Genomic DNA, 25593 nt, shown 5'->3' with positions numbered 1-25593 from the left:
AATAAGCCATACAGAGAAAGACAGATATCATATGGTTTCACTCTTATGTGGATCCTGAGAAACTTAACAGAAACCCATAGGGGAGGGGAAGGAAAAAAAAAAAAAAGAGGTTAGAGTGGGAGAGAGCCAAAGCATAAGAGACTGTTAAAAACTGAGAACAAACTGAGGGTTGATGGGGGGTGGGAGGGAGGGGAGGGTGGGTGATGGGTATTGAGGAGGGCACCTTTTGGGATGAGCACTGGGTGTTGTATGGAAACCAATTTGACAATAAATTTCACATATTGAAAAAAATAATAATACAATAAAATAAAAAGGTAAAAAAAAAAAGAATCCATTTAAGATGCATCTCACTTGAGTTGGTCTTAAACTCACGGGAGATTTTGTTTAGAAAACAATATTGCAGAATAAAAGTTATTCTTACTATCTCTGTTTTCGGAGGACTGTTGTTTTCTGACGCAGCCCACAAATTTAAGGCCTACTCGTATTTGGAACATGTAGTCCTTTTTGTATTTGTTATGGGACAGAAAACTCTCTGTGTGCCTCCTCTGTGACACTCAAGATACACATTACTGCCCTCAGGGAGGTTATAGTCTATCAGGGCAGTCAGATGGTAAACAAATAGTTAAATTGATTACTTAATCACAAGCATAGAGAATGTAGCCAAAAGAGAATGCTTAAAGTTAAGGAGTAATGTGGAGGCAGAATAGTGCAGGGTGAAGTACCACTCATGTAGCAAATTGTGTCTTTTAGCAAGTTAAGTAACCTCTCTGAGTTTTTGGTTTCCTTATCTGCAAAATGCAAATAATTACAGTAATTCCCTCTTAGGAAAGTTGTGAAGATAAAATGAAATAATGTTTGCAAAACACTTTGCTGAGAACCTACATATAATTGGAATTAATACTGCTGCCATTAATATTATTAAAAATAATCTATATATTACAGATTCAATGAACAGATATCATGATATGCTTTGTTGGGTTTCTTTTAGATTAAAAAAAATTTTTTTTTACACTTATTTATTTTTGATAGAGCACAAATGGGGGAGGGGCAGAGAGAGAGGGAGACACAGAATCCGAAGCAGGCTCCAGGCTCCGAGCTGTCAGCACAGAGCCCAATGTGGGGCTCGAACTCACAAACCGTGAGATCATGACCTGAGCCGAAGTCAGACACTTAACTGACTGAGCCACCCAGGCGCCCCTAGATTTTATTTTTTTAATTTTTATTTTTTTTATGTTTACTTATTTTTGAGAGAGAGCGCGTACAAGTGGGGGAGGGGCAGAGAGCTAGAGGGACAGAGGATCCAAGTGGACTCTGTGGGAACAGCAGGGAGCTAGATGCAGGGCTGGAACTGAACTCAGGAACCATGAGATCATGACCTGAGCTGAAGTCAGATGCTCAAACGACTGAGCCACCTAGGTTTCCCTAGATTTTGTTTTTTTTGTTTTGTTTTTTTTTATATATATATATATATATTTTCAACGTTTTATTTATTTTTGGGACAGAGAGAGACAGAGCATGAATGGGGGAGGGGCAGAGAGAGAGGGAGACACAGAATGGGAAGCAGGCTCCAGGCTCTGAGCCATCAGCCCAGAGCCCGACGCGGGGCTCGAACTCACGGACCGCGAGATCGTGACCTGGCTGAAGTCGGACGCTTAACCGACTGCGCCACCCAGGCGCCCCTTACTATGAAAGGTTGTACTTGGTAGAGAACCAAGAGACTCACACACTTGAATGCAGACTTGAAACTTTTAGGGACACGAGCACCTAGCAAAGTGCTAGGCAGGCCATTTTGACAAATGATCTCTGCAATACTGTTTTCCAAACAGTATCTTCCATGAGTTTTCAGATGAAACTCAAGTGATATCTTTGAGGCATATATACAACTGAAAAGCTTTAAAGAAGGCAGAAAAGTGTAAACAAGGAAAAAAGTAAGAAAAATTTAAATCTCCTGTTTTAATAGCTTTTTTATATTTCTTGTTGACTTAGAAAGACCATCATTTCTTGCATAAATATTTCTCCCTTTTCTGACTTTGTCTAGGCTTTTCTCCCCAAGAACAATCTGGGTGGTATGAAAAATATGTTATAATGCTGTGTAGATACTGCACTGGCACATGTGGTTGGAGTCCCCCATCTAGGCATTCATGTCAATAAATGTACATTTTTTACTGATTTTGTAAAAAAAAAAAAGTAGAAAAGGAAAAGACCGGGCAAAAATGGAAAAACCCAGAAAATGAAAGTTTCTATGTTCGTGATTTAAAAGGCACTCATCACCCAAAGTTCTTAGAACTTTCTGAGACTTCCTCTTCAGGCAGTCCTGCAGAATCCCACCCTCCAGCTGCCTCATGGCTCTCTCAATCTCTGTGCTGTTGGCTCTGGTGATGCTGTGCTCCAGCCCTGCCTACTCTCTGGACTGTGACCTGCGTCCGAGCGATCCAGAAACCTTCACACTTTTGAGTCAAATGGAGAGAGTCTCCATTCTGTCCTGTCTGAAGGACAGGACTGACTTCAACTTTCCTCAGATACTTGTGGCTGGGAACCAGCTTGAGAAGACACAAGTGACAGCTATCGTGCATGAGATGCTCCAGCAGATCTTCAACCTCTTCAGCAAAAGCAACTCCTTTGTGGCTTGGGATGAGACGCTTCTGGACAGATTCCTTGTTGGACTTTACCAACAGCTGGATGACCTGGAGACGTGTTTGAGGGAGGAAATGAACATGGAACAGCTACCCCTGGGAAATGAGAACTCCAGACTGGCTGTGAAGAGATACTTCCAAGGAATCAGTCTCTATCTTAAAGAGAAAGAATACAGCCACTGTGCCTGGGAGGTTGTCAGGGTAGAAATCAGAAGATGCTTGCTCGTCATTAACAAGCTCACAGGGACATTCAGGAAATAAAAAGGATGCTGAGTTTGAAAACAGTTCACCTGGCCAACTAAATGGCTATTTTCTAGGACTCAGAGTGCAATCTTCATCTCTAATTTTATGCCATATGAAAAGTGAATAATAGCAAATGTGTGAGATTATTTAAAATCATAGTAAATGTTATAAGTTGCAGTAAGCTGTTTAGAACAGAGAAATGCACAATTCATTTGCTTATAGCTTAAAATCTTTTGTATTTTTTATTTATTTAAATTATTTGAAATATTAGTGCTACTCATACTTAAGTAATTATTTAAGTATTTAAGCATTTATTTAAGTATTTATTGTTCACAGACCACCTGTTTAGTGTTATGCTGTGTATTAGACTATTATTTATTTTTAATTCATGGGAAATAAAAGCAATTTTTAAAAATCGATTGTGCTTGCACACATTTTTTAAAAATAAAAACCTAACCTAAAGCCTGATCTCACAAAATAAGCCTACGGAAGGTTCCCGAATGCAAAGGGAATGGGGGTAGCCCAACACGGACAGTGGAAAAGCCAATGCTAACACTCATATGGAATTGCAAGTGACTTCAAATTGCTGAAAAAATCTTGAAAAATAAAAGCAAAGTTGGAAAACTCACATTCCTGATTTCAAAACATACTATAAACTACAGTTATGGAAACAGCGTGTACTGGCATAAAGGTAGACATATAGATCAATAGAGTAGAATTGAGAATCCGGAAATAAACCTATACATCTATGGTCACTTGATCTTTGACAAGGGTATTAGGACCAATTAATGAGGAAAGAATAATATCTTCAAAGCTAGATCTACAAAACTCTTAGAGAAAAAGCTAAATCTTGAATGACATTACATTTGCCAATGGTTTCTTGGATAAGACACTAAAGGCATAAGTAACAAAAGAAAAACATACCTACATTGAACTTCATCAAAGTAAAACTTGTGCAGCAAAGGACACTATCAAGAAAGTGACAAGGCATTCTTCAGAATGAAAGAAAATATTTGCAAATTGTATATCTAATAAGAGTCTAGTGTGCAGAATATATAAAGAACTCTTATAACTGAATAATAAAAAGGCAAAAAAACCTTAATAAAAAATGGACAAAGGACTTGAATAGAAATTGTTTTTCAAATAAGATTAAAAAAGGGTCAACAATAATATAAAAAGATGTTCAGTATCATTAGTCATTAGAGAAATGCAAATCAGAACCACAGTGAGATACCATTTCGTACTTACTAAGACGGTTATCATAAAAAAAATGGAAAATAAAACAAGAGTTGGTGAATTCAGAGACATCACAACCTTTATACATTGTTGGTGAGAATGTAAAATGTTTCAGGTTCTGTGGAAAACAGTTTAGTGGTTCTTCAAAAAGTGAAACATACAATTACCAGATGGTCCAGTAATTTCACTTCTAGATATGGATCACAAGAGAATTGAAAATGAATATTCAAGCAAATGTTTGCACACGTATGTTCTCAACAGCACAATTCATGATAGCAAAAAGTGGAAACAGCCCATTGGTGGATGAATGGATAAACTGTAGTATATTCATGCCATGGAATACTGTTCGGCCATAAAAAGGAATGAAATTGTACTGATATACTTGCTGCAATGGGAAGGAACCTCGAAAACATTATGCAAAGTGGTAGAAGCCAGACGCAAAAGATCACTAATTGTATGATTCCATTTATATGAAATATAAATCCATAGGGACAGAAAGCAGACTGTGGTTGTCAGGGGCTGAAAAGGAAGAGGGTGTGAGGAGAGACAATTGCTTAATGTGTATGAAGTTTCCATTTGGGGTGATGAAAAAGTTCTGGAAATGGATTGCACAACATGGTGAAGGTACTGAGTACCACTGAATTGTACACTTTAAATCATCTAGAGAGAGGATCTTTTCTTCTTTTAAGCATTTCCCATGTTCATGTCTTCCCCAAAGACCGTGAGTTCCGCAAGGACAAGGAAATACTAGATCCTTTCACCCAAGTCAGCTAGTCCAGAACTTTGCACAGAGGAACCTTTACATGATTGCTGAGTAATTGATCCTTTAGAGGAGTGATTATGACTTCTTTCAGAGTGTCTCATCCCGTTTACAGGGCAGTGCAGAGAGATCATAAAGATGGTTAATAAGAGTAAAAAATTAAACCCATATATAGAGTAGTTGTGTTGAAAGAGTTATTAGTTTTTATGAATGCTGCATTATTTCATATTAACTCTAGTGTGCTAGTCTTGTCTTTTCCGTTGGGTTTCTTGCAAAGAGGAATGCTTCGTAGCATCTCCCATGGTTTATTGCAGGTCTTAGGGAAGTTGCCTAAATCTTCCGTGGCTTAATTTTCACAGTTGTATTATGGGATTCATACTAATACCTACCACAGTGTCGCGGCCGGCGCGACAAACACCGAGGTCAGGGTCCTGAGGGTAGGGGAATGCAAGAAAAAAAGAGAGAAGAGAAAGTTTGGGAACAGGAGGGTCCCCTGGGCTGATGGCCCAAGTGACGGCTTTATTGTTGCTGTACACAATCTTTTATAACCAGACTCTTATGGGTTAGGTCATTCTAAGAATAAACAGGTTTCACATAATTGCTGCCCACCAAAACATTTAGTTCTGTGTTTCCTGTGCATTTTCTAGACGGGTCACAAGACCTTGTTGATAAGATTGCTAGCAAAACACAATTCCCATGTTTGTTACCATCTGACTCGGGGTAGAAAAAGGGAGGTAGCATTACTGCCAACACCTGCAGACCACAGTCTTCAGGAATTAACTCTCTCAGCCTTGACAAGGCTTTCGTATGCCCTTGAAAGTGGGGGAATGGGAGGGGGAACCACCGGGTTGGCTTGAGTCAACAGGGAACGTTGCTCGACCCGGTCTCAGCCTGGCACCGGGGCCTGGCCCCCCACACCACAGAGACTTATGAGATTAAATGAGTAATGGGTACAAAATGCCAGGCACATAAGAATCACATAGAAGTGAGATATTGTTACTATCATTTGTTTAAAAAGTTTATTTAGAGAGAGAGAGAAAGAGAAAGAGAGAGAGTGAGCACAAGTGGGGGAGGGTCAGAGAGAGAGAGAGGGAGAGAGAGAATCCCAAGCAGGCTATCAGCACAGAACTCATGAGATCGTGACCTGAGCCGAAACCAGGAGTCGGATGTTTAACTGACTGAGCCACTCAGGTGCCCCTGTTACTATCGTTTTTTTACTAACGTGCACACTATAGTTACTCAGTAAATAATTACTCATGTCTGAGTTTGTTGTGGTAATTATTTAAAGAAATTCAGGGGCATTTGGGTGGCTTAGTCAGTTAAGCGTCTGACTTCGGCTCAGGTCACGATCTCACAGGTCATGAGTTCAAGCCCCTGTTGGTCTCTGTGCTCACAGCTCAGAGCCTGGAGCCTGCTTCAGATTCTCTCTCTCCCTCTCTCTTCCCCTCCTCTGTTCTCGCTCTGTCTGTCTCTCTCTCTCTCAAAAATAAATAAACGTTAAAAAACAAAAAAGAAATTCAGATGCCTCTTGATCTTTGGCTAACGTCTCTACATTTCAGGAGCTGAGGAGAAAGAATTGGTCAAAAATACAGAGAATCTGCCAGGGAACTTACCTCAAAAACCAAAGTACAAAACTTGAGGGGATAAAAGGGTGTTAAAAGTCTTGCATCCATAACAACGGCAGCAAAACCCAAACCTAATTTTAAAATAGGCAAAGGATTTTGGAGAGACATTTCTCCAAAGAAGATACACAAATGGCCAATAAGGATATGAAACTATGCTCAACATCACTGATCATTAGGCAAATGCAAATCAAAACCACAACGAGATGCTACTTCACGCTTGTTAGAATGGTAACTACAAAAAAAAAAGTGTTGACAAGGGTATAGAGAAATTGGAACCCTTATACACTGTTGGTGAGAAGGTAGAATGGTACAGTCGCTATGGAAAAAAGTATGATGGTTCCCTAAAAAATTAAAAATAGAATTGCCATATGATCCAGCAAATCCGGCAATTCCACTTCTGGGTATACCCTCAAAGAAGTGAAATGCAGTTTCTCAGATATTTGTACACTCATGGTCATAGCAGCACTATTCACAACAGCCAAAAGATAGAAGCAACCCAAGTGCCCACTAATAGATAAATGGATAAATAAGATGTGGTCTATCAAGACAGTGGAATGTTATTCAGCTTTAAAAAGGAAAGGAATCTGACACATGCTACAAGATGAATGAACATTTAAGACATTATACTATACATTATATATATACTATACATTATATGTTATAGTTTACTATGTATATATACACATATATACATATATACATTATATATACTATACATTATATATTATAGTTTACTATATACATATATACATACATATATACATTATATATACTATATATAGTATAGTATATATATAGTATACTATACTATATATACACACACACACACATATACATACATATATATTATAGTATACTATACATTATACCTGAGCTGTGCTGACACCTCAGAGGCTGACAGGGGCTCGAACTCATGAACCGTGAGATCATGATCTGAGCTGAAGTCAGACACATTATACTAAATTAAATAAGCCAGTCACAGAAAAGATAAATACTGTATGATTTCAATTATATGCAGTACCTAGAGTAGTCACATTCCTAGATACAGAAAGTGGAGTGGTGGTTGCCAGGGGCTTAGGCGAGGGGAGAATGGGAGGTTGTTTCTTAATGAGTATAGAGTTTTCAGTTTTGCAAGATGAAAAGAGTTCAGGAGGTTGGTTGTGCAACAATGTGAATATACTATAAGCTTAAAAATGGCTAAGATGGTAAATTTTATGCCTTTGCATTTTACCACAATTAAAATTAAAAGAAAACATTTTAAGTCTTGCATAGACAACCTAAACTCATATCAGTGTGGGTAAAGGCATGGGATTTTTTCAGTCTAAACTAGTGTTTAAAAAAAATTTTTTAGGGGTGTCTGGGTGGCTCAGTTGGTTAAGCGGCCGACTTCGGCGCAGGTCACAATCTCGCACTCTGTGAGTTCGAGCCCCGCGTCGGGCTCTGTGCTGACAGCTCAGAGCCTGGAGCCTGTTTCAGATTCTGTGTCTCCCTCTCTCTCTGACCCTCCCCCATTCATGCTCTGTCTCTCCCTGTCTCAAAAATAAATAAACGTTAAAAAAAAATTAAAAAAAAATTTTTTTAACGTTTTATTTATTTTTAAGACAGAGAGAGACAGAGCATGAGTGGGGATGGGGCAGAGAGACAGGGAGACACAGAATCTGAAGCAGGCTCCAGACTCTGAACTGTCAGCACAGAGCCCGACGTGGGGCTCGAACCCACAGACCGTGAGATCATGACCCAAGCTGAAGTTAGACGCTCAACCGACTGAGCCACCCAGGCGCCCCTAAACTAGTGTTTAAATTCTGGCTTCTGTCTAATTCACTGTATGACCTTGGGAAATATACTGAACCTTTTTGAGCAGCCTCAGTTTTCTCCTCTACAAAATGGGAAGAATTATACCTTCCTCGCAACATTGCTGAATTGATTAAGTGAGATAGGGTATGCAGTAAAAAACAATACTTGGCCCATGAAATGGAGAGTTATTATTGTTGTTATTCAAACCAAGAGGAGTCTATTGAATTTGTCAATCAGGTCTCTGGTGATCAGGAAGAGGGTAATGTCAGTAACAAGTTAGTAGTAGACTGAGCCCTATTCAGTAGTGACAAAAATGAAGGCAGTAGTAAGAAAGTTGTTTCATCATGGATAAATACAGGGAAAATATCTAACCGAGGGCCTCATGGAAATGTCTCAGGTTATGGGCTCTCCTCCTTCCCTCCTTGTTCTGACCTACGTAGCTTCTTTCATATTAACGCTTATCAGGGGTTACCTTGTACTGTTAATGAATATTTTATTTTCAAAATCTACTACCAGGGAGAAAAATATTCAAGGGTAAGTATTCCTGGTCTCTTCTCCCCTCCCTCCACCCCCCATAAGGAGATGACCTGGGTGTGTCTCTTGACTCTCAGTGTTGGGTTCCTTGGAGTTAGGGATGAAGACGCTCCCCTGAAGTGACTCACAGAAGGGAAAAAAAAGTCTTGCTGTTTGGAAGGAGGCAAGGAGAGCAGGATGGTCTGCAGTTTGCAAAGACAGGTGAGAGTGATATGAGGATGACCAGCTGTCGTGGTAACTGTGACTTTAAAGGAGATTTCTTTCTTTCTTTTTTTTTTTTTTTAATTTACAACCAAGTTAGTTGCATATAGTGCAACAATGATTTCAGGAGTAGATTCCTTAGTGCCCCTTACCCGTTCAGCCCAGCCGCCCTCCCACAACCCTTCCAGGAACCCTCTGTTTGTTCTCTATATTTAAGAGTCTCTTATGTTTTGTCCTCCTCCCTGTTTTTATATTATTTTTGTTTCCCTTCCCTTATGTTCATCTGTTCTGTATCTTAAAGTCCTCATATGAGTGAAGTCCTATGATATTTGTCTTTTTCTGACAGACTAATTTCACTTAGCATGATACCCTCCAGTTCCATCTATGTAGTTGCAAATGGCAAGATTTCATTCTTTTTGATTGCCGAGTAATACTCCATTTGTATATGTGTGTGTGTGTGTGTGTGTGTGTGTGTATACACACACCACATCTTCTTTATCCAATCATCCATTGATGGACATTTGGGCTCTTTCCATACTTTGGCTATTGTTCATAGTGCTGCTGTAAATATTGGGGTGCATGTGTCCCTTCGAAACAGCACACCTATATCCCGTAGATAAATGCCTAGTAATGCAATTTCTGGGTCGCAGGGTAGTTCTATTTTTAGTTTTTTGAGGAACCTCCATACTGTTTTCCAGAGTGACTGCACCAACTTACATTCCCACCAACAATGCAAAAGATATCCTCTTTCTCCACATCCTCGCCAACATCTATTGTTGCCTGAGTTGTTAATGTTAGCCATTCTGACAGGTGTAAGGTGGTATCTCATTGTGGTGTTGATTTGTATTTCCCTGATGATGAGTGATATGGAACATTTTTTCATCTGTCGGTTGGCCATCTGGATGTCTTCCTTGGAGAAGTGTCTATTCATGTCTTTTGCCCATTTCTTCACTGGATTATTTGGTTTTTGGGTGTTGATAAGTTCCTTATAGATTTTAGATACTAACCTTTTATCTGATATGTATTTGCAAGTATCTTCTCCCATTCTGTCGGTTGCCTTTTAGTTTTGCTGATTGTTTCCTTCACTGTGCAGACGTTTTTTATTTTGATGAGGTCCCAGTAGTTCATTTTTCCTTTTGTTTCCCTTGCCTCCAGAGATGTGTTGAGTAAGAAGTTGCTGCGGCCAAGATCAAAGAGGTTTTTGCCTGCTTTCTCCTCAAGGATTTTGATGGCTTCCTGTCTTACATTTAGGTCTTTCATTCATTTTGAGTTTATTTTTGTGTATGGTGTAAGAAAGTGGTCCAGGTTCATTCTTCTGCATGTTGCTTCCAGTTTTCCCAGACCACTTGCTGAAGAGACTGTCTTTATGTCACTGGATATTCTTTCCTGCTTTATCAAGGATTAGTTGTCCATACATTTGTGGGTCCATGTCTGGGTTCTCTATTCTGTTCCATTGACCTGAGTGTCTGTTTTTGTGCCAGTACCATACTGTCTGGATGATTACAGCTTTGTAGTATAGTTTGAAGTCTGGGACTGTGATGCCTCCTGCTCTGGTTTTCTTTTTGAAGAAATAGCTTCGGCTATTTGGGGTCTTTTGTGGTTCCATATAAATCTTAGGATTGTTTGTTCTACCTCTGTGAATAATGCTGGTGTTATTTTGATAGGGATTGCATTGAATATGTAGATTGCTTTGGGTAGTATCGACATGTTAACAATATTTGTTCTTCTTATGCATGAGCATGGAATCTTTACCCATTTTTTTTGTGTCTTCTTCAACTTCTTTCATAAGCTTTCTATAGTTTTCAGTGTATAGATTTTTCACCTCTTTGGTTAGATTTATTCCTAGGTATTTTATGGGCTTTGGTGCAATTGTAAATAGGAGCGATTCCTTGATTTCTCTTTCTGTCACTTCATTGTTGGTGTATAGGAATGCAACCGATTTCTGTGCATTGATTTTATATCCTGCAACTTTGCTAAATTCATGAATCAGTTCTAGCAGTTTTTTGGTGGAATCTTTGGGGTTTTCCATATAGAGTATCATGTCATCTGTGAAGAGTGAAAGTTTGACCTCCTCGTGGCCAATTCGGATGCCTTTTATTTCTTTGTGTTGTCTAATTGCAGAGGCTAAGACTTCCAATACTATGTTGAATAACAGTGGTGAGAGTGGAAATCCCTGTCTTGTTCCTGACCTCAGGGGGAAAGCTCTCAGTTTTTCCCCATTGAGGACGATATTAGCATTGGGTCGTTCATATATGGCTTTTATGATCCCGAGGTATGATCTTTCTATCCCTACTTTCATGAGGGTTTTTATCAAGAAGCGATGTTGTATTTTGTCAAATGCTTTCTCTGCATCTATTGAGAGGATCATATGGTTCTTTTCTTTTCTTTTATTGAAGTGATGAATCACATTGATTGTTTTGTGGATATTGAACCAGCCCTGCATCCCAGGTATAATCCCATTTGGTCGTAGTGAATAATTTTTTTAATGTACTGTTGGGTCTGGTTGGCTAATATCTTGTTGAGGATTTTTGCATCCATGTTCATCATGGATGAACTTGGTCTGTAGTTCTCCTTTTTAGTGGGGTCTCTGTCTGGTTTTGGAATCAAGGTAATGCTGGCTTCATAGAGTTTGGAAGTTTTCTTTCCATTTCTATTTTTTTGGAACAGATTCAGGAGAATAGGTGTTAACTCTTCCTTAAATGTTTGGTAGAATTCCCCTGGAAAGCCATCTGGCCCTGGACTCTTTTTTTTTTTTTTTTTTTTGGCAGATTTTTGATTACTAATTCGATTTCTTTACTGGTTATGGGTCTGTTCAAATTTTCTATTTCTTCCTGTTTCAGTTGTGGTAGTGTATATGTTTCTAGGAATTTGTCCATTTCTTCCAGATTGCCCATCTTATTGGCATATAATTGCTCATAATATTCTCATATTATTGTTTTTATTTCTGTTGTATTGGTTGTGATCTCTCCTCTTTCATTCTGGATTTTGTTTGTTTGGGTCCTTTCCTTTTTCTTTTTGATCAAACTGGCTAGTGGTTTGTCAATCTTGTTAATTCTTTCAAAGAACAAGCTTCTGGTTTCCTTGGTCTGTTCTACTGGGTTTTTTGTTGTTGTTGTTGTTGTTGTTGTTTTGTTTTGTTTTTTTTTTTTTTTTTTTGGTTTCAAAAGCATTAATTTCTGCTCTAATCTTTATTATTTCCTGTCTTCTGCTGGTTTGGGGTTTTAATTGCTGTTCTTTTTCCAGCTCTTTAAGGAGTAAGGTTACATTGTGTATCTGAGATCTTTATTCCTTCTTTTAGGAAGGCCTAGATTGCTATTTACTTTCTTCTTATGACCACCTTTCCTGCATCCCAGAGTTTTCGGGTTGTGGTGTTATCATTTTCATTGGCTTCCATGTACTTTTTAATTTCCTCTTTAAGTTCTTGATTAGCCCATTCATTCTTTAGTAGGATGTTCTTTAGTCTCCAAGTATTTGTTACCTTTCCAAATTTTTTCTTGTGGTTGATTTCAAGTTTCATAGCGTTGTGGTCTGAAAATATGCACGGTATGATCTCGATCTTTTTGTACTTGTTGAGGGCTGATTCGTGTCCCAGTATGTGGTCTATTCTGGAGAACATTCCATGTGCACTGGAAAAGAATGTATATTCTGCTGCTTTAGGATGAAATGTTCTGAATATGTCTGTTAAGTCCATCTGGTCCAGTGCATCATTCAAAACCATTGTTTCCTTGTTGATTTTTTGATTAGATGATCTGTCCATTGCTGTGAGTGGGGTGTTGAAGTCCCCTACTATGGTATTACTATCAATGAGTTTATTTTTTTTTTAACGTTTATTCATTTTTGAGAGGCAGAGACAGAGTGCGAGTGGGGAAGGGGCTGAGAGAGAAGGAGACACATAATCCTACAGCTGAGCTGTCAGCACAGAGCCTGATGCGGGGCCTGAACTCACAAACCATGAGATCATGACCTGAGCCAAAGTCGGAAGCTTAACTGACTGAGCCCCAATGAGTTTCCTTATGTTTGTGATTAATTGATTTATATATTTGGGTTCTTCCACATTTGGCACATAAATGTTTACAATTGTTAGGTCTTCTTGGTGGAAAGACCCCTGGATTATGATATAATGCCCTTATTCATCTCTTGATATAGTCTTTATTTTAAAGTCTAGATTGTCTGATATAAGTATGGCTACTCCAGCTTTCTTTTGTTGACCATTAGCATGATAGATGGTTCTCCATCCCCTCACTTACAATCTGAAGGTGTCTTTAGGTCTAAAGTGGGTCTCTTGTAAACAGCATATAGATGGATCTTGTTTTCTTATCCATTCTGGTACCCTATGTCCTTTGATTGGAGCATTGAGTCCATTGACGTTTAGAGTGAGTACTGAAAGATATGAATTTATTGCCATTATGATGCTTGTAGAGTTGCAGTTTCTGCTGGTGTTCTCTGGTCCTTTCTAGTCTTTGTTGCTTTTGGTCTTTATTTATTTGGTTTTTTTCCATCTTTTCTCCTCTCAGAGAGTCCCCCGTAAAATTTCTTGCATGGCTGGTTTAGTGGTCACAAACTTGTTTAATTTTTGTTTGTCTGGGAAATTTTTTTAATCTCTCCTTCTATTTTGAATGACAGCCTTGCTGGATAAAGAATTCTTGGCTGCATATTTTTCTGATTCAGCACATTGAGTATATCCTGCCACTCCTTTCTGGCCTGCCAAGTTTCTGTGGATAGGTCTGCTGCAAACCTGATCTGTCTTCCCTTTTAGGTTAAGGACTTTTTTCCCTTGCTGCTTTCATGATTATCCTTGCCTCAGTATTTTGTGAATTTGACTATGATATGCCTTGTTGATGGCTGGTTTTTGTTTAATCTAATGGGAGTCCTCTGTGCTTCCTGGATTTTGATGCCTGTGTCTTTCCCCAGGTTAGGAAAGTTTTCTGCTATGATTTGCTCACATAACCCTTCTAACCCTATATCTCTCTCTTCCTCTTCTGGGACCCCTATGATTCTGATTTTGTTCCTTTTTAATGAGTTACTCATTTCTCTAATTCTTAAATCGTGCTCTTTTGCCTCAGTCTCCCCCCCTTTTTTTTCTGCTTCATTATTCTCCGTAAGTTTGTCTTCTATATCACTGATTCTCTGTTCTGCCTCATCAATCCTTGCCGCCATGGTATCCATCCATGATTGCAGCTCAGTTATTGCATTTTTTATTTCATCTGGACTACCTTTTGCTTCTTTTATCTTCGCAGAAAGGGATTCTAATCTATTTTCGACTCCAGCTAGTATTCTTATTATCGTGATTCTAAATTCTGGTTCACACATCTTGCTTGTATCTGTGTTGGTTAAGTCCCTGGCTGTCATTTCTTCCTGCTCTTTCTGTTGGGGTGAATTCATTTATTTCATCATTTTGAAGGGAGAAAAGGAAGTAATGAGGTAAAAAATAACAAAATTTAAAAATTATTAAAATTAAAAAATTAAAAACAAACACACAAAAAACAACAACAACAAATAAATGATGCTAGATCCTAGGTGTGTTTTGGTCTGGGTGTTGAAAGGCGCTTGATTAGATTAGAGAAAAAGGGGAAAGGAAAAAAAAGGAAATCGTTTGAAAATGTGAAAAAGTGGGGCGCCTGGGTGGCGCAGTCGGTTAAGCGTCCGACTTCAGCCAGGTCACGATCTCGCGGTTCGTGAGTTCGAGCCCCGCGTCAGGCTCTGGGCTGATGGCTCAGAGCCTGGAGCCTGTTTCCGATTCTGTGTCTCCCTCTCTCTCTGCCCCTCCCCCATTCATGCTCTGTCTCTCTCTGTCCCAAAAATAAATAAAAAATGTTGAAAAAAAAAAAACTAAAAAAAAAAAAAAAGAAAATGTGAAAAAGTGAATACACTGAAGTAGAATAAAATGAAATGATGGAAGTAAAATAGAATTTGAAAAAAATTCCACAAAACTAAAAATATAGTAAAAAAATTTAAAGAAAAAATTTTTAATAAAAACTGAAAATAGAAATGAATTTTTTCTCTTTCTGTATTCAGGAAAAAGAAAAGAAATGAAAAAGAAAAAAGAAAAAAAAGAAAATTGAATAGATGGACCAGCGGACTGACTGAAATACAACTAAAATTACTTTGTTTTCCCCTAGAATCAAACTATGAAGCTCTTTATAGTCTATAAACTAAGCAGGCAGAGAGACTCATGTTCCTGAAGAGCAAGGTTGGCCCAGTTGGGCGGGGCTTAGTGTAATGGCTCCATTCTCCACTAGATGGGGCTGCTTACCTTACTGGGGTGGTTTGTTGTGGCGCTTGTCGGTGCCTATGCGCATGCGCGGGAGCAGTGAAAATGGCGTCACCCAGCTACCCGGTCTCTAGTATCAGAACTCTGCTCTCCCCGACCAGCAATTGTGCACCTGTCCTTTTTCTTCAGCTTCCTTCCACTCTCTGCTATTACACAGTCCGTGACCAAGCCCCAGGCAGCACTTCCCTCCCGAGTGTTGTCTCAGATGCGGCTGTTTTTTCCGTCCCCTTATTTCTGAGGGACTGCGGCTTTGACCTGTTCCACCCCAGGAGGGTCTCACCGAGCAATGGCCAGGTGCTGGCCACACCCAGAAATGTTCGCGGGACTGTGCTGCTGACAGCCACCAGAGACCACGTCCGGGTGCCAGCCCGCCCCAGAAAAAGTTCTCGAGATAGTGTGGCAGCAGCGTTTCAGGGATTATGGCAAATCACGTCACGCATCTGGCACCAGGCTTCACCCTTAATGACCTTGTTCCAGCACCAGCGAATGTGGTTGTTCACTGGGGCCTTGCCTTTGGGGGACCAACATGGCCTCTACCAGTTGTCCTCCCAGCAGGGGAACCGCCTTGCCCTGTGTGGCCTGAAGAACCCCAGACCTCGCTCTGTTCCTGGGGATTCGCCCTTCTCACCAGAGCACCTCCAGGTAACAAGCTTTGGAGTTTCAGACTCTGCACTCTCTTTTTATATAATCTTAATGGAATTTAAACCCTCTCCTTCCTCCCTTTTTCGTTCAGTCCCTGCGGCTGTTTCCACTTTTCCACTTTCTCTCCAGCTGCTTTCGAAGGGGGGGGGGGTGCTTTCCCGTATTCTCCCCCTGCCCCAACATCTCCGTCCTCTCTCCTCACTCCGAAGTGGCTCCTTGACCTCCGTGGCTTCTCTCTCTCCGCCAGTTCACCTCTCTGTGCCGCGTACCTGCTGGATTCTGTGGTTCAGGTTGTGCAGATTGTTCTGTTAATCCTCAGATCAGTTTTCTCGGTGTGCAGGATGGTTTAGTGTTGTTCTGGCTGTAATTCATGGATGGGAGACACAAAAAAAACGTGCGTGCTGTTCCACCATCTTGGCTCCTCCCCCTAAGGGAGAATTCTTAAATTTATTTATATTTACAAAATACGCATGGATTTATTGTCATTGTTAAGTTTTCAAACAATTCATATAAGGAAAAAGTCCACCTTTCACCTCTTGACCCCAGCCCAACCCCACACTGCTAAGAATTTAATGTGTATCCTTCTAGACATTGTCCTATGTATTAAGGAAATCTGCACATACAGAAATATTCAGTGTAAATACATCAATATTATTATTCCATATGTATCAATCTCTAATTTGTCTTTTTTTACTTAGTAATAGATCTTAGAGATATTTCTCTCTTTGTACATACAAATCTACATTATTTTAAATTTTGTATTAGTGTATAAATTGAATTCATTCCTAATCCATACATCAATAAGAACTTTAGATGGAACTTGACTGTAAAATGGATCAAGAAGAAATCATTTACATGAAAATCTGAGAAAGGAAGAAATATACAGGTCAGCTTGACTTCTCAAATATCAAATGATCTTCTAAGGCTATAGAAATTGAAACCAAGTGGTGTCCTATTCGATCAAGAAAACAGAATGGGGTTGCCTGGGTGGCTCAGTCAATTTAGCGTCAGACTCTTGATTTCAGCTAAGGTCATGATCTCATTCACAGTTTGTGGGATCCAGCCCCTCATCAGGTGCTGATAGCTCAGAACCTGCTTGGGAGTTTCTCTCTCCCTCTCTCTCTGCCCCTACCCCACTTATGCTCTCTCTCTCAAAATAAATAAAAATTTTAAAAGGAAACAGAATAAAAGTTGAGGATAAGACAATTGAATTTAGTGGAACTTTCAAGCCAGTGGGAAAAGTGGGTGTTAGCTAAGCCATTTAAAAATAGCATGATCCCTCTATCATATTCTTAGAGTTCTCAGTGCTGCTTTAGGCCTAAGTATATAATCAAAACTGGAGAGGGGGACACAAATATAAGCTAGATATAGCCATGTGACACAATTCTAAACATGAGATTTGGGGGAAGTCTGCTGGGCAATTCTAATAAGAATTTCAGCCTTTATTCCTTTCTTTCTGCTAGGGATGCTCTTGTAAGTGTTTGATGTTTGCAGTCAGTGTACCCGACCTATGACTATGAGCAAGAGACCAAGAGAGGGACGGAGATGACAGTTCAGCACACTCACAGCTTTAAGCTGCTGATCTAACCCTGCAACCATCACCCTGTAGACTTTAAATTGACATAAGATAAGCACCCACCTTCATTATTTTGCCTCTAATAACTGAGTTACCTGTTAACTTACAACAAAAAGAATTCCTAACAGATATAATAATATTGATCAGATTTAAGCTCCTTCTTCAAGCTTCAGTAGGCTAAGGTATAGCTTTTTAATTAATGCAGGGGTTCTGAGACACCTATTAAGACTAGTGTTTTGTTTTTCTCTTTGTTGCATAATAATGCAGTGAATTCCACAAACAGTTTTCTTTTGAACTATCATTAATGTCCTGGATAAACTCCAGTTGTTTGTTGATAAATACTTTTGGTCTGATCTCCTAATGTTTAACGTGGTATTTTTATCTTCACGTTTATAAGTAAGAATGTCATATGGTTTTTTCCTTCTGATTTTCTTTTCTAGGTTATAAGAGCTGTATAAAATGAATTGATTAGCTTTCCATCTTTTCCTATACTTTCTTGCAACGGGAACTCAATATGATTTACTGAATAGTTTCATGATATGGTTTCCCACTTTGCTATTTCTTCAAGACACTTCCCTGAAGACCTGTATTGCTTTCTAAAGACTTTTGATGATAGATTTCTATTTCTTTTGGATGCAATACCATGCTGAAAAGAGCTTAAGAAGTAGTAAGAAGATCCTCACGCAGTGGGGCTATCCTTGTCTAAAATAATATTTAAGTTTTATCAAAAGGAATAGTACTGTATTTTGAATTTTGTTTTTCTTCCTTTGTTCACCTTGCCTAGCAATGCGCTCATGCATGTAACAGGGGCTTGAATTCTTGTCAAGACAACTTATTACATGAACTCTAAGCAAATAGCATTGAGATAGCCTCTTGGAGCTTGACAACCAGAAGCTCATCAAAGCACATATTCCAGGCACAGTATTTATTTAATAAACAATATTTAAGTCCCTACCATGGGCTGGAAACTGTGCTAATGACTGGGCATACAATGCTCAGATTAAAAAAGTCTAATCTGGAAGAGACAGAAAAAAAAATAAACCATCAAGTACAGAACAGAATGATATGTTCTACTGGAAGAGCTGTATTTGCAAAGAGCCATAAGCGGGGGGGGGGGGGGGGCGGGATTTGTGAAGTGGAGAGAGATAATCAAATAATTGGTACTTTAAGACTGCTAGATAGAGATGGAAAGACATTTAAAGAATTGGACAATGAGAGAAGAGCCAGAGATGTGCAGGGATTTGGAAGCAAGAGCTAGTCAAGGAGTTGGCAAAATTGGACATTTTATAAAAATAAGAAATCAGAGCTAGGAACAAAATCAAGTTTCCCTCCCTACAAGGGGTCTGGAAATGAGGATGGGAAAGTTACACTAGACCTTCAACGTCCCTGCTAAAACTTTGAGACCAGGATGTTATTGTTAAATTTCTTAACAGTCCAGGAAAAGAGGACCCCTGTGCCCAGTTTCCTTATCTGTAAAATTAAGATAACCATTGTACCACCTCCTAAAACTGGGGTGAGGATTAATTGCTTTAATTTATATAATGTAGTCAGAATGGCACTTGGCAGGGGTGCATGCGTGGCTCCGTCGGTTAAGCATCTGACTGGCTTAGGTCACGATGTCAAGGATGGTGAGTTTGAGTCCTGAGTCAGGCTCCATGCTGGAGCTCAGAGCCTGGAGCCTGTTTTGGACTCTGTGTTTCCCTCTCTTTCTCTGCCCCACCCCTGCTTGTGCTCTGTCTCTCTGTCCTCAAAAATGAATAAACGTTAAAAAAAATTTGTTTTTTTAAGTGAATGGCACTTGGCGCTTCGTAAGTGCTCCTTACATGTCAACCGTTTGAATCTGGTTAGATTATTCCCTGATGTTCCAGGTTTGTGGGCGGGAAGAAGAGGCAGTTCCAAGAGAGATGCCCAGGAGCACGTGCAGTGTCAGCTCAACCACTGCACAGGGGACGAGAAATAGCCATTCACGGGGATGGCCCGGCCAAATGGATCTCGGCCAGGAATCCGACTTGGGACACACACCAGCTGTCTCCAAGCACACACCTTTCCCGGCCGCGCTCCCCGCTGTGAATCTCGCTTGCATTCACGATCTAGAAGTTTCCACCAGAAGAATCCTGTGCTCCGTGAAGTTTCCACGCACTGAACTAAGACAAGCCTCTGGGCCAGAGGGAAATCCCAGCCTGCTTTTTCAAATTCAATTTGACCACTTGCATTTTAGTTTCCTTTTCGTTTGTTGCATCAGACTCATTGTTATTTTCTGCATTCCCCCCGGTTTGCTATGCAATGGCTGATGATGAAATAAAACTAAATTTAGCTGTTAAGTCTTAACTACTTAGAAGGTTTTGCTTCGGGCTGTTTCCCTTTAAAGAAGACCCAGAAACTGCTGCAGCCACCGGAAACGTCCAAGGAGCGCAGACAGCTAGCCACTCCCACTGTCAGCGGAGGGAAAGGAGTTTATGCTGACTCAGCTGCTATTGTAAAAGTGTTGCCCATTTAATTCTCTCCTCAAGCCCCGCTGGGCCTGGCTCAGGCCACCCCTAAGAGGGGTCGTGAGAAAAAGAAATCTGGCTCAGAGCGGTGCCTGGCATTTGAAGGGAAACGTGAAGCCAGGCTTGATTCAGACTGGCGTCTGTGTCTCTGGGGGCCGGTCTGCGGTCGTGAGCAGCAGTGGCAGTCCCGGCAGCAAGCGCGGGGAGACCCTGGGTGGGCGGCCCGGTGTGTGTCTCTCGGCCACCGGCCTGTCGATGGGAGCATTCCGAGGGTGGCAGGGGGATGCACAGTGCAGGACCCTCTGGCGGTGTGTGCGTGTTGGAGCAGGGCTGCGGGTAGCGCAAGGTAGGCAGGACCTTCAGCAAAGTGTCTTTGTCCCAGGGGATTCCAGGGGACCAGGAGGGAAACCGAGAAATGAGTCTAGTCAAAGGCCTGTGACAAGACACCCAGGATGTGGGAAAGGGAAAAGGAGAGAGAAGATCCTGAAACCAGGGCCACTTAGATCTTGGCTGCGCGTTCCGCTTCGCCACACCGGGTCAGTAGCCCGAGGGTAATTGACCTCGGCAGCTGCTGGCTTGTAGTTGCAGGGAAACCCCAATCCCAGAGGGCAGAATCAGCCTCCGGGGCTGAGTGAGGGCAAGAATACGGCGGCCTCCCCTCATCCCGAAAACAGGCTTTTGCCTTGTGGTTCCAGGGATTCTCAGGAGCTCTTCTGCTCCCCAAGCAAAATTTCTCCAGTGAAAGGGAAACTTTTGGTGAGATTACCACTCGTTTATTGTTGTAGAGAATATTCTTTTCTGAACCAAGTTCTTCCTCGTTTCCTGTGTCTTCCTTACCTCCCATCGTCCTCCTTTGTCAATGGACTTCGCCCCAAGTGGAACCTCCCACCACAGTTGTTACCCAAGTTCAGGGGGAAAAATCACATTTGTGTGATTTGAATAGAACAACCGATAAAAAAGATTAATGTTATTATTAACCCATAATACTCATCTTCAATTAGCCACCCAAATGGGTTCTTGTAAATATCAACATCAGCTATTTTTAAATGTTTTGGTCACAAGACCCACCTATACTCTTAAAAAATATTGAGACCCCCAGAGAGACTGCATTTGTGTGGGTTACATTTATTGGTTCTTACTGATATGTACCATGGGAGAAATTAAAACTGAAAGAGTTTTAAATATTCATTCTTTTTAAAATGGGAAAAATAAGCCTATTAAATCTTAACATAAAAAATATTTTTATGTAAATACACTTGCCAAGGCAAAAAGAAATAAAGAATGTATTTTAAGGTTTTGCATATCGAATGTCTGGCTTCATAGCAGGCAACTGGATTCTCGTATCTACTGTGCATTCAATCTGCTGTAATACGTTGTTTGTTTCAGTCTTTGGAGGAAATCCAGTCTCAAACAGATATGTGCTTGGAAAATGGAGAACCTCAAAGAATGCTAAAAGAGTCTCCGGGAACCTCGAGGTGCCCAGATTACCCTCTGAGAACCACTCATATATGTCATCATCACAGAAGGTTGAAAGGATACTTACTGCCCACAGTGAGTTTGAATTACTGTTCATCTGCCTATTTCCAATTCTGCTTATTTTCATTATAGTTTAGAAAAACAAGCAGGATTGGAAAACACTACACTCATGTGGTCGACATTGCTCAGGATTATCAGCTAAAAGGTTTAGGTAAGAGTATGTGTTCATTCACACCTTTGATTCTTGTTTACTAACCATCTTTCATTGTGAAATACAACAATCATATACAAAAATGCACCAATGATGAGTAAACATTTTAATAGATAATTAAGGCAAATACTCACGTAGCCACCAGCCAACAAAAGTAATCAAATTTCACAGCATTCCAGAAGCCCCACTACCATTACCATCCAGTGTGCCCCTAGTGGATATAACTCCAACCCTCTGTACTAAAGGGAACCAGTATCCTGAATTTTATGGTAACCATATCCTTGCTTTGCTTTCTAATTTTACTTTGAATCACCCAGTCCAGTTTTGCCTGTTTTTAAACTTACATAAATGGACTATGTATTCTTTTGAGTTTAGTTTTTTCATTTATCATTATGTTTGTGAGATCTAGCCTTGTTTATACATATAATTGTGGTTCTTCGTTTTTCTTGTTATTTATGGTCCTATTACATGCATAGACTACAACATATTTATCCATACAACTTTTATGGGGTATTTGGGATGTTTCTCATTTGGGACTATTATGTATAGTGTCGCAATGAATATTTTTGTGCATATATTCTGATGTATATCTGTATGATTTTTTCCCCCAGGATAATTCCTGAAAGTAGACTTACTGGGTCATAGGCCATGCATATTTTCACCTTTGCTAGATAAGGCCATAATGTTTCCCAAAGTAGCTGGACAAATTTACACACTCAACAGTAGTGGATGAGAGTCTTTTTTATTCATATTGTCCTCACACTTGACATTTCTAGTCCTCTAATTATTTTACACACATCCGATGTATTTGTTTCTCCAAAAATTTGAAAAATCAATAAAAAAAACCTCTTAGACATAATTTTTACAAAGTTGTCCAGGTACAAGGTCAAAATTAATAACTTTCACATGTATGTGTGTGTATGTGTATTTATATATATATGAAAATGTAATGAGTTAGTCCCATTCAAGATTAGAAAATGTAATGAAAGAATCATTTCATTCATAATTATAACAATGAAAGCATAAAACATTGGAGTAGGAAAGAATATGCAAGATATAATCAAGCCAACAGTAAAACTTTATTGAAAGACGTTTTAAAAATAGCTCAATGAAATGACAAGATTCACCATTTTTCTTTTTGAAGTGGTTAATAATTATTCAATAAATGTAGGTGTGTTTCTCAAGCGGAGGCTGGCATTGGTGGCCTATTTAGAGTCTGATTTCCCTTCCTAATGATGTTGCCCAGCCCACCACATGCTAAAGTGTCCCTTGCTCATCTACAAAATGAGCCAATGAGAGAAGCTGCTTAATCTTCACTGGTGATCAAAGTGAAAACAACCCTTCTCAATTTAAGAGACAAAACTATGTAATGCTTTTCACTGGTTCCTGGCCAAAGAGGAGGATAACTTTCCCTGTCAATGTTATGTTTAAAAAAAAAATTTTTTTTTAATGTCCAGTTATTTTTGAGAGAGAGAGAGAGAGAGAGAGAGAGAGACATACAGAGTGTGAGCGGGGGAGGGACAGAGAGAGGGAGACACAGAATCCGAAGCAGGCTCCAGGCTCTGAGCTGTCAGTACAGAGCCCAAAGTGGGGCTCGAACTCACGAACTGCAAGATCATGACCTGAGCTGAAGTCCAGTGCTTAACTGACTGAGCCACCCAGGCACCCCGGTTTTATTTTTTTAATTCAAGTCATACTTTATTCAGATTTCGTAATTATTTATTTTTTTTACCTAATGTTCTTTTTCTGTTCGAGGATCTCATTCAGAATGCCACCTCACATTTAATTGTCACATCCCCTTAGATTCCTCTTGGCTGCGACAATTTCTCAGTGGTGGACTTTTTATGATATTGTCAGTGGCATCATTTTTTTTTAGTGTCATTTCCCAATTTTTTCTTGCTAGTATAAAAAGAGGTGATTGATTTTCAATATTGATCCTGTGCTCAGTCTCCTTGCTAATTTCACTTTTTAATTCTCATTGTTTATCTGTAGAGTCTTTTGTATTTTGTTGTAGATAATGAAGTAAAATATCTGAGATAGCCAGAGATTTGAACAGGCACCTCACAAAGAAAATATTCCAGTGGTCAATAAACGTAGGAAAATGTGCTGAACCTTATTAATGACCAGGGGACACAAATTAAAACTGTAATGAGATATCACTACACACCACGAGAATGGCTAAAATTAAAAAGACTGGTGACACCGAGTATTGGCAAGAGTGTGATGCAAACGTGCCTTCCAAACACAGCGAGAATGTAAATTGGTGCAAACATTTGGGAAATATGCTGGATATTGTCTGTTAAAAATATGCATATTCTGTGACCCGGTTACTTCATCCTATGCATATACCCAAAGAAATACGTACAAATGTGCCTCAAAAGATACATACAGGGGTTTTCATAGCAGAATTCATTATGATGACAAAAAATCAAGAAGAAAAATACCTGAATGCTCATCCAGTAGTGAAAAGGATAAAACACTGGGGCATTTCTAAGTAGATACAACACATTCATGCAAATCAAGACACACAAACAACATTGGTGAATCTCACGGACATACTACTAAGTGGAAGAAGCCATTTATGCAAAGTTTAAAAACAGGCAGAATACAGGGAGTTCAAAGGCACAGTGACACTGTGGCAGGAGAGTGAAATAATGATTGCAAGGGGACAGACGGGGGTTTCTGTCCTGTGGATAATGCTTATGCCTTCACTTAAGTTTGTGTTTACAAAGGTGGGCAGAAGGTTTTATTTTATAATAATTTCTTGAGCTGTATACTTAAGATGCATGCATGATTTTCTATGTAAAACATATAAACTTTTTTGTTCAAAAGGAGAAATGGGGAATTCTCCCTTTTATCTGCCAACATTCTCCCTTACTATCACCTTTGCTGCCCCTTCCAGGTTATCACCGAAAAGGGGTTTTGGGTGTTGATTTTGGCTCTGCCACTGTTCAGACACTTGTGAATAACTTTTCATCTTGTCCAATTTATCATTTTTTATGAAGCCTTTCCCTTGAAAAAATAGTTGAAGAGATGATAAGACAACTGTAATTTTGCTTTCTGGGTACATATTCGTCCTGCATAGATAATGAATTGCATCAAAAAAGAGGAAGAACCACTTCCTGTGAGTTTATAGAAAAGCAACTTCAAATCATCAAATGATGACTCCAGATGGCTAGCCTGTGCAAGTTTTATTTTCTAAATGTCACTCTGCCTGTCTGGAAAACCTCATTAACCAGAAGAAACTGGTGCAGGGGCAGGAAGTAGTTGTCTGCATCACAGAAAGCTGGTGGGAGAAAATGTGTGCAGAAAGCGATCTCCACAGGGACCCCTGGGTGGCTCAGTCGGTTAAGCATCCAACTCTTCATTTCGGCTCAGGTCATGATCTCATGGTCATGACCTCACGGTTGTGAGATCAAGCCCCAAGCCTCATGGTGAGTATGGAGGCTGCTTGGGATTCTCTCTCTCTCTCTCTCTCTCTCTCTGTCTCTCTCAGGGCTGGGGCATTAATCCTGGCAATGCAGGTATACATGAGGCTACTCTAAGACATAGATATCCCTGATAGAGACAAGTTCTATGAATTTTTCTGTTTACTGTGATAAAACTCAAATAAATTAGAGGAATGAAACTAAAATAAGAGACAGTGTCTTACAAAGGAAGAGACTTTAACCCATGCATAGATAGACTCCTGCTGTGACTTTTGCCAGATCCTCTGGAGAGGGGGTAGAGGAGAAATTTCACGAAGGAGACTAGAAGAGTGGACTACGGAGCACCTCACGAATACAACAGCGAGAACTGGAAAGTGGACACAGGGAAGAAACCAGAAAAAAGAATTCCCTTTTCATTACCCTGCATCCCTCCCTTCTGTTCCAATCCCCGAGCTATGCTTTTATCTCCAACCT

At 39.9% G+C, this 25593-nt stretch overlaps 1 protein-coding gene across 1 annotated transcript; it reads left to right on the top strand.

Moving 5' to 3' along the window:
- Nucleotides 1–2342: 2342 nt before the first annotated feature.
- LOC121034395 (interferon alpha-2-like) lies at nucleotides 2343–2894 on the top strand. The gene has a single exon (XM_040481204.1). The coding sequence runs from the start codon at nucleotides 2343–2345 to the stop codon at nucleotides 2892–2894; it is 552 nt and encodes a 183-aa protein (XP_040337138.1).
- Nucleotides 2895–25593: the final 22699 nt, after the last annotated feature.

The sequence above is a fragment of the Herpailurus yagouaroundi genome, unplaced genomic scaffold (assembly GCF_014898765.1).
Source record: "Herpailurus yagouaroundi ecotype Mexico unplaced genomic scaffold, PumYag 160, whole genome shotgun sequence".
In the NCBI taxonomy this organism is placed as follows: Eukaryota; Metazoa; Chordata; class Mammalia; order Carnivora; family Felidae; genus Herpailurus; species Herpailurus yagouaroundi.
The sequence above is the reverse complement of the archived record's forward strand: the minus strand, read 5'-3'. Positions and strand labels throughout refer to the sequence as shown.

Excerpts from the sequence above, each read along its gene's own strand:
- LOC121034395 (XM_040481204.1), top strand. The coding sequence starts at position 2,343 with ATGGCTCTCTCAATCTCTGTGCTGTTGGCTCTGGTGATGCTGTGCTCC.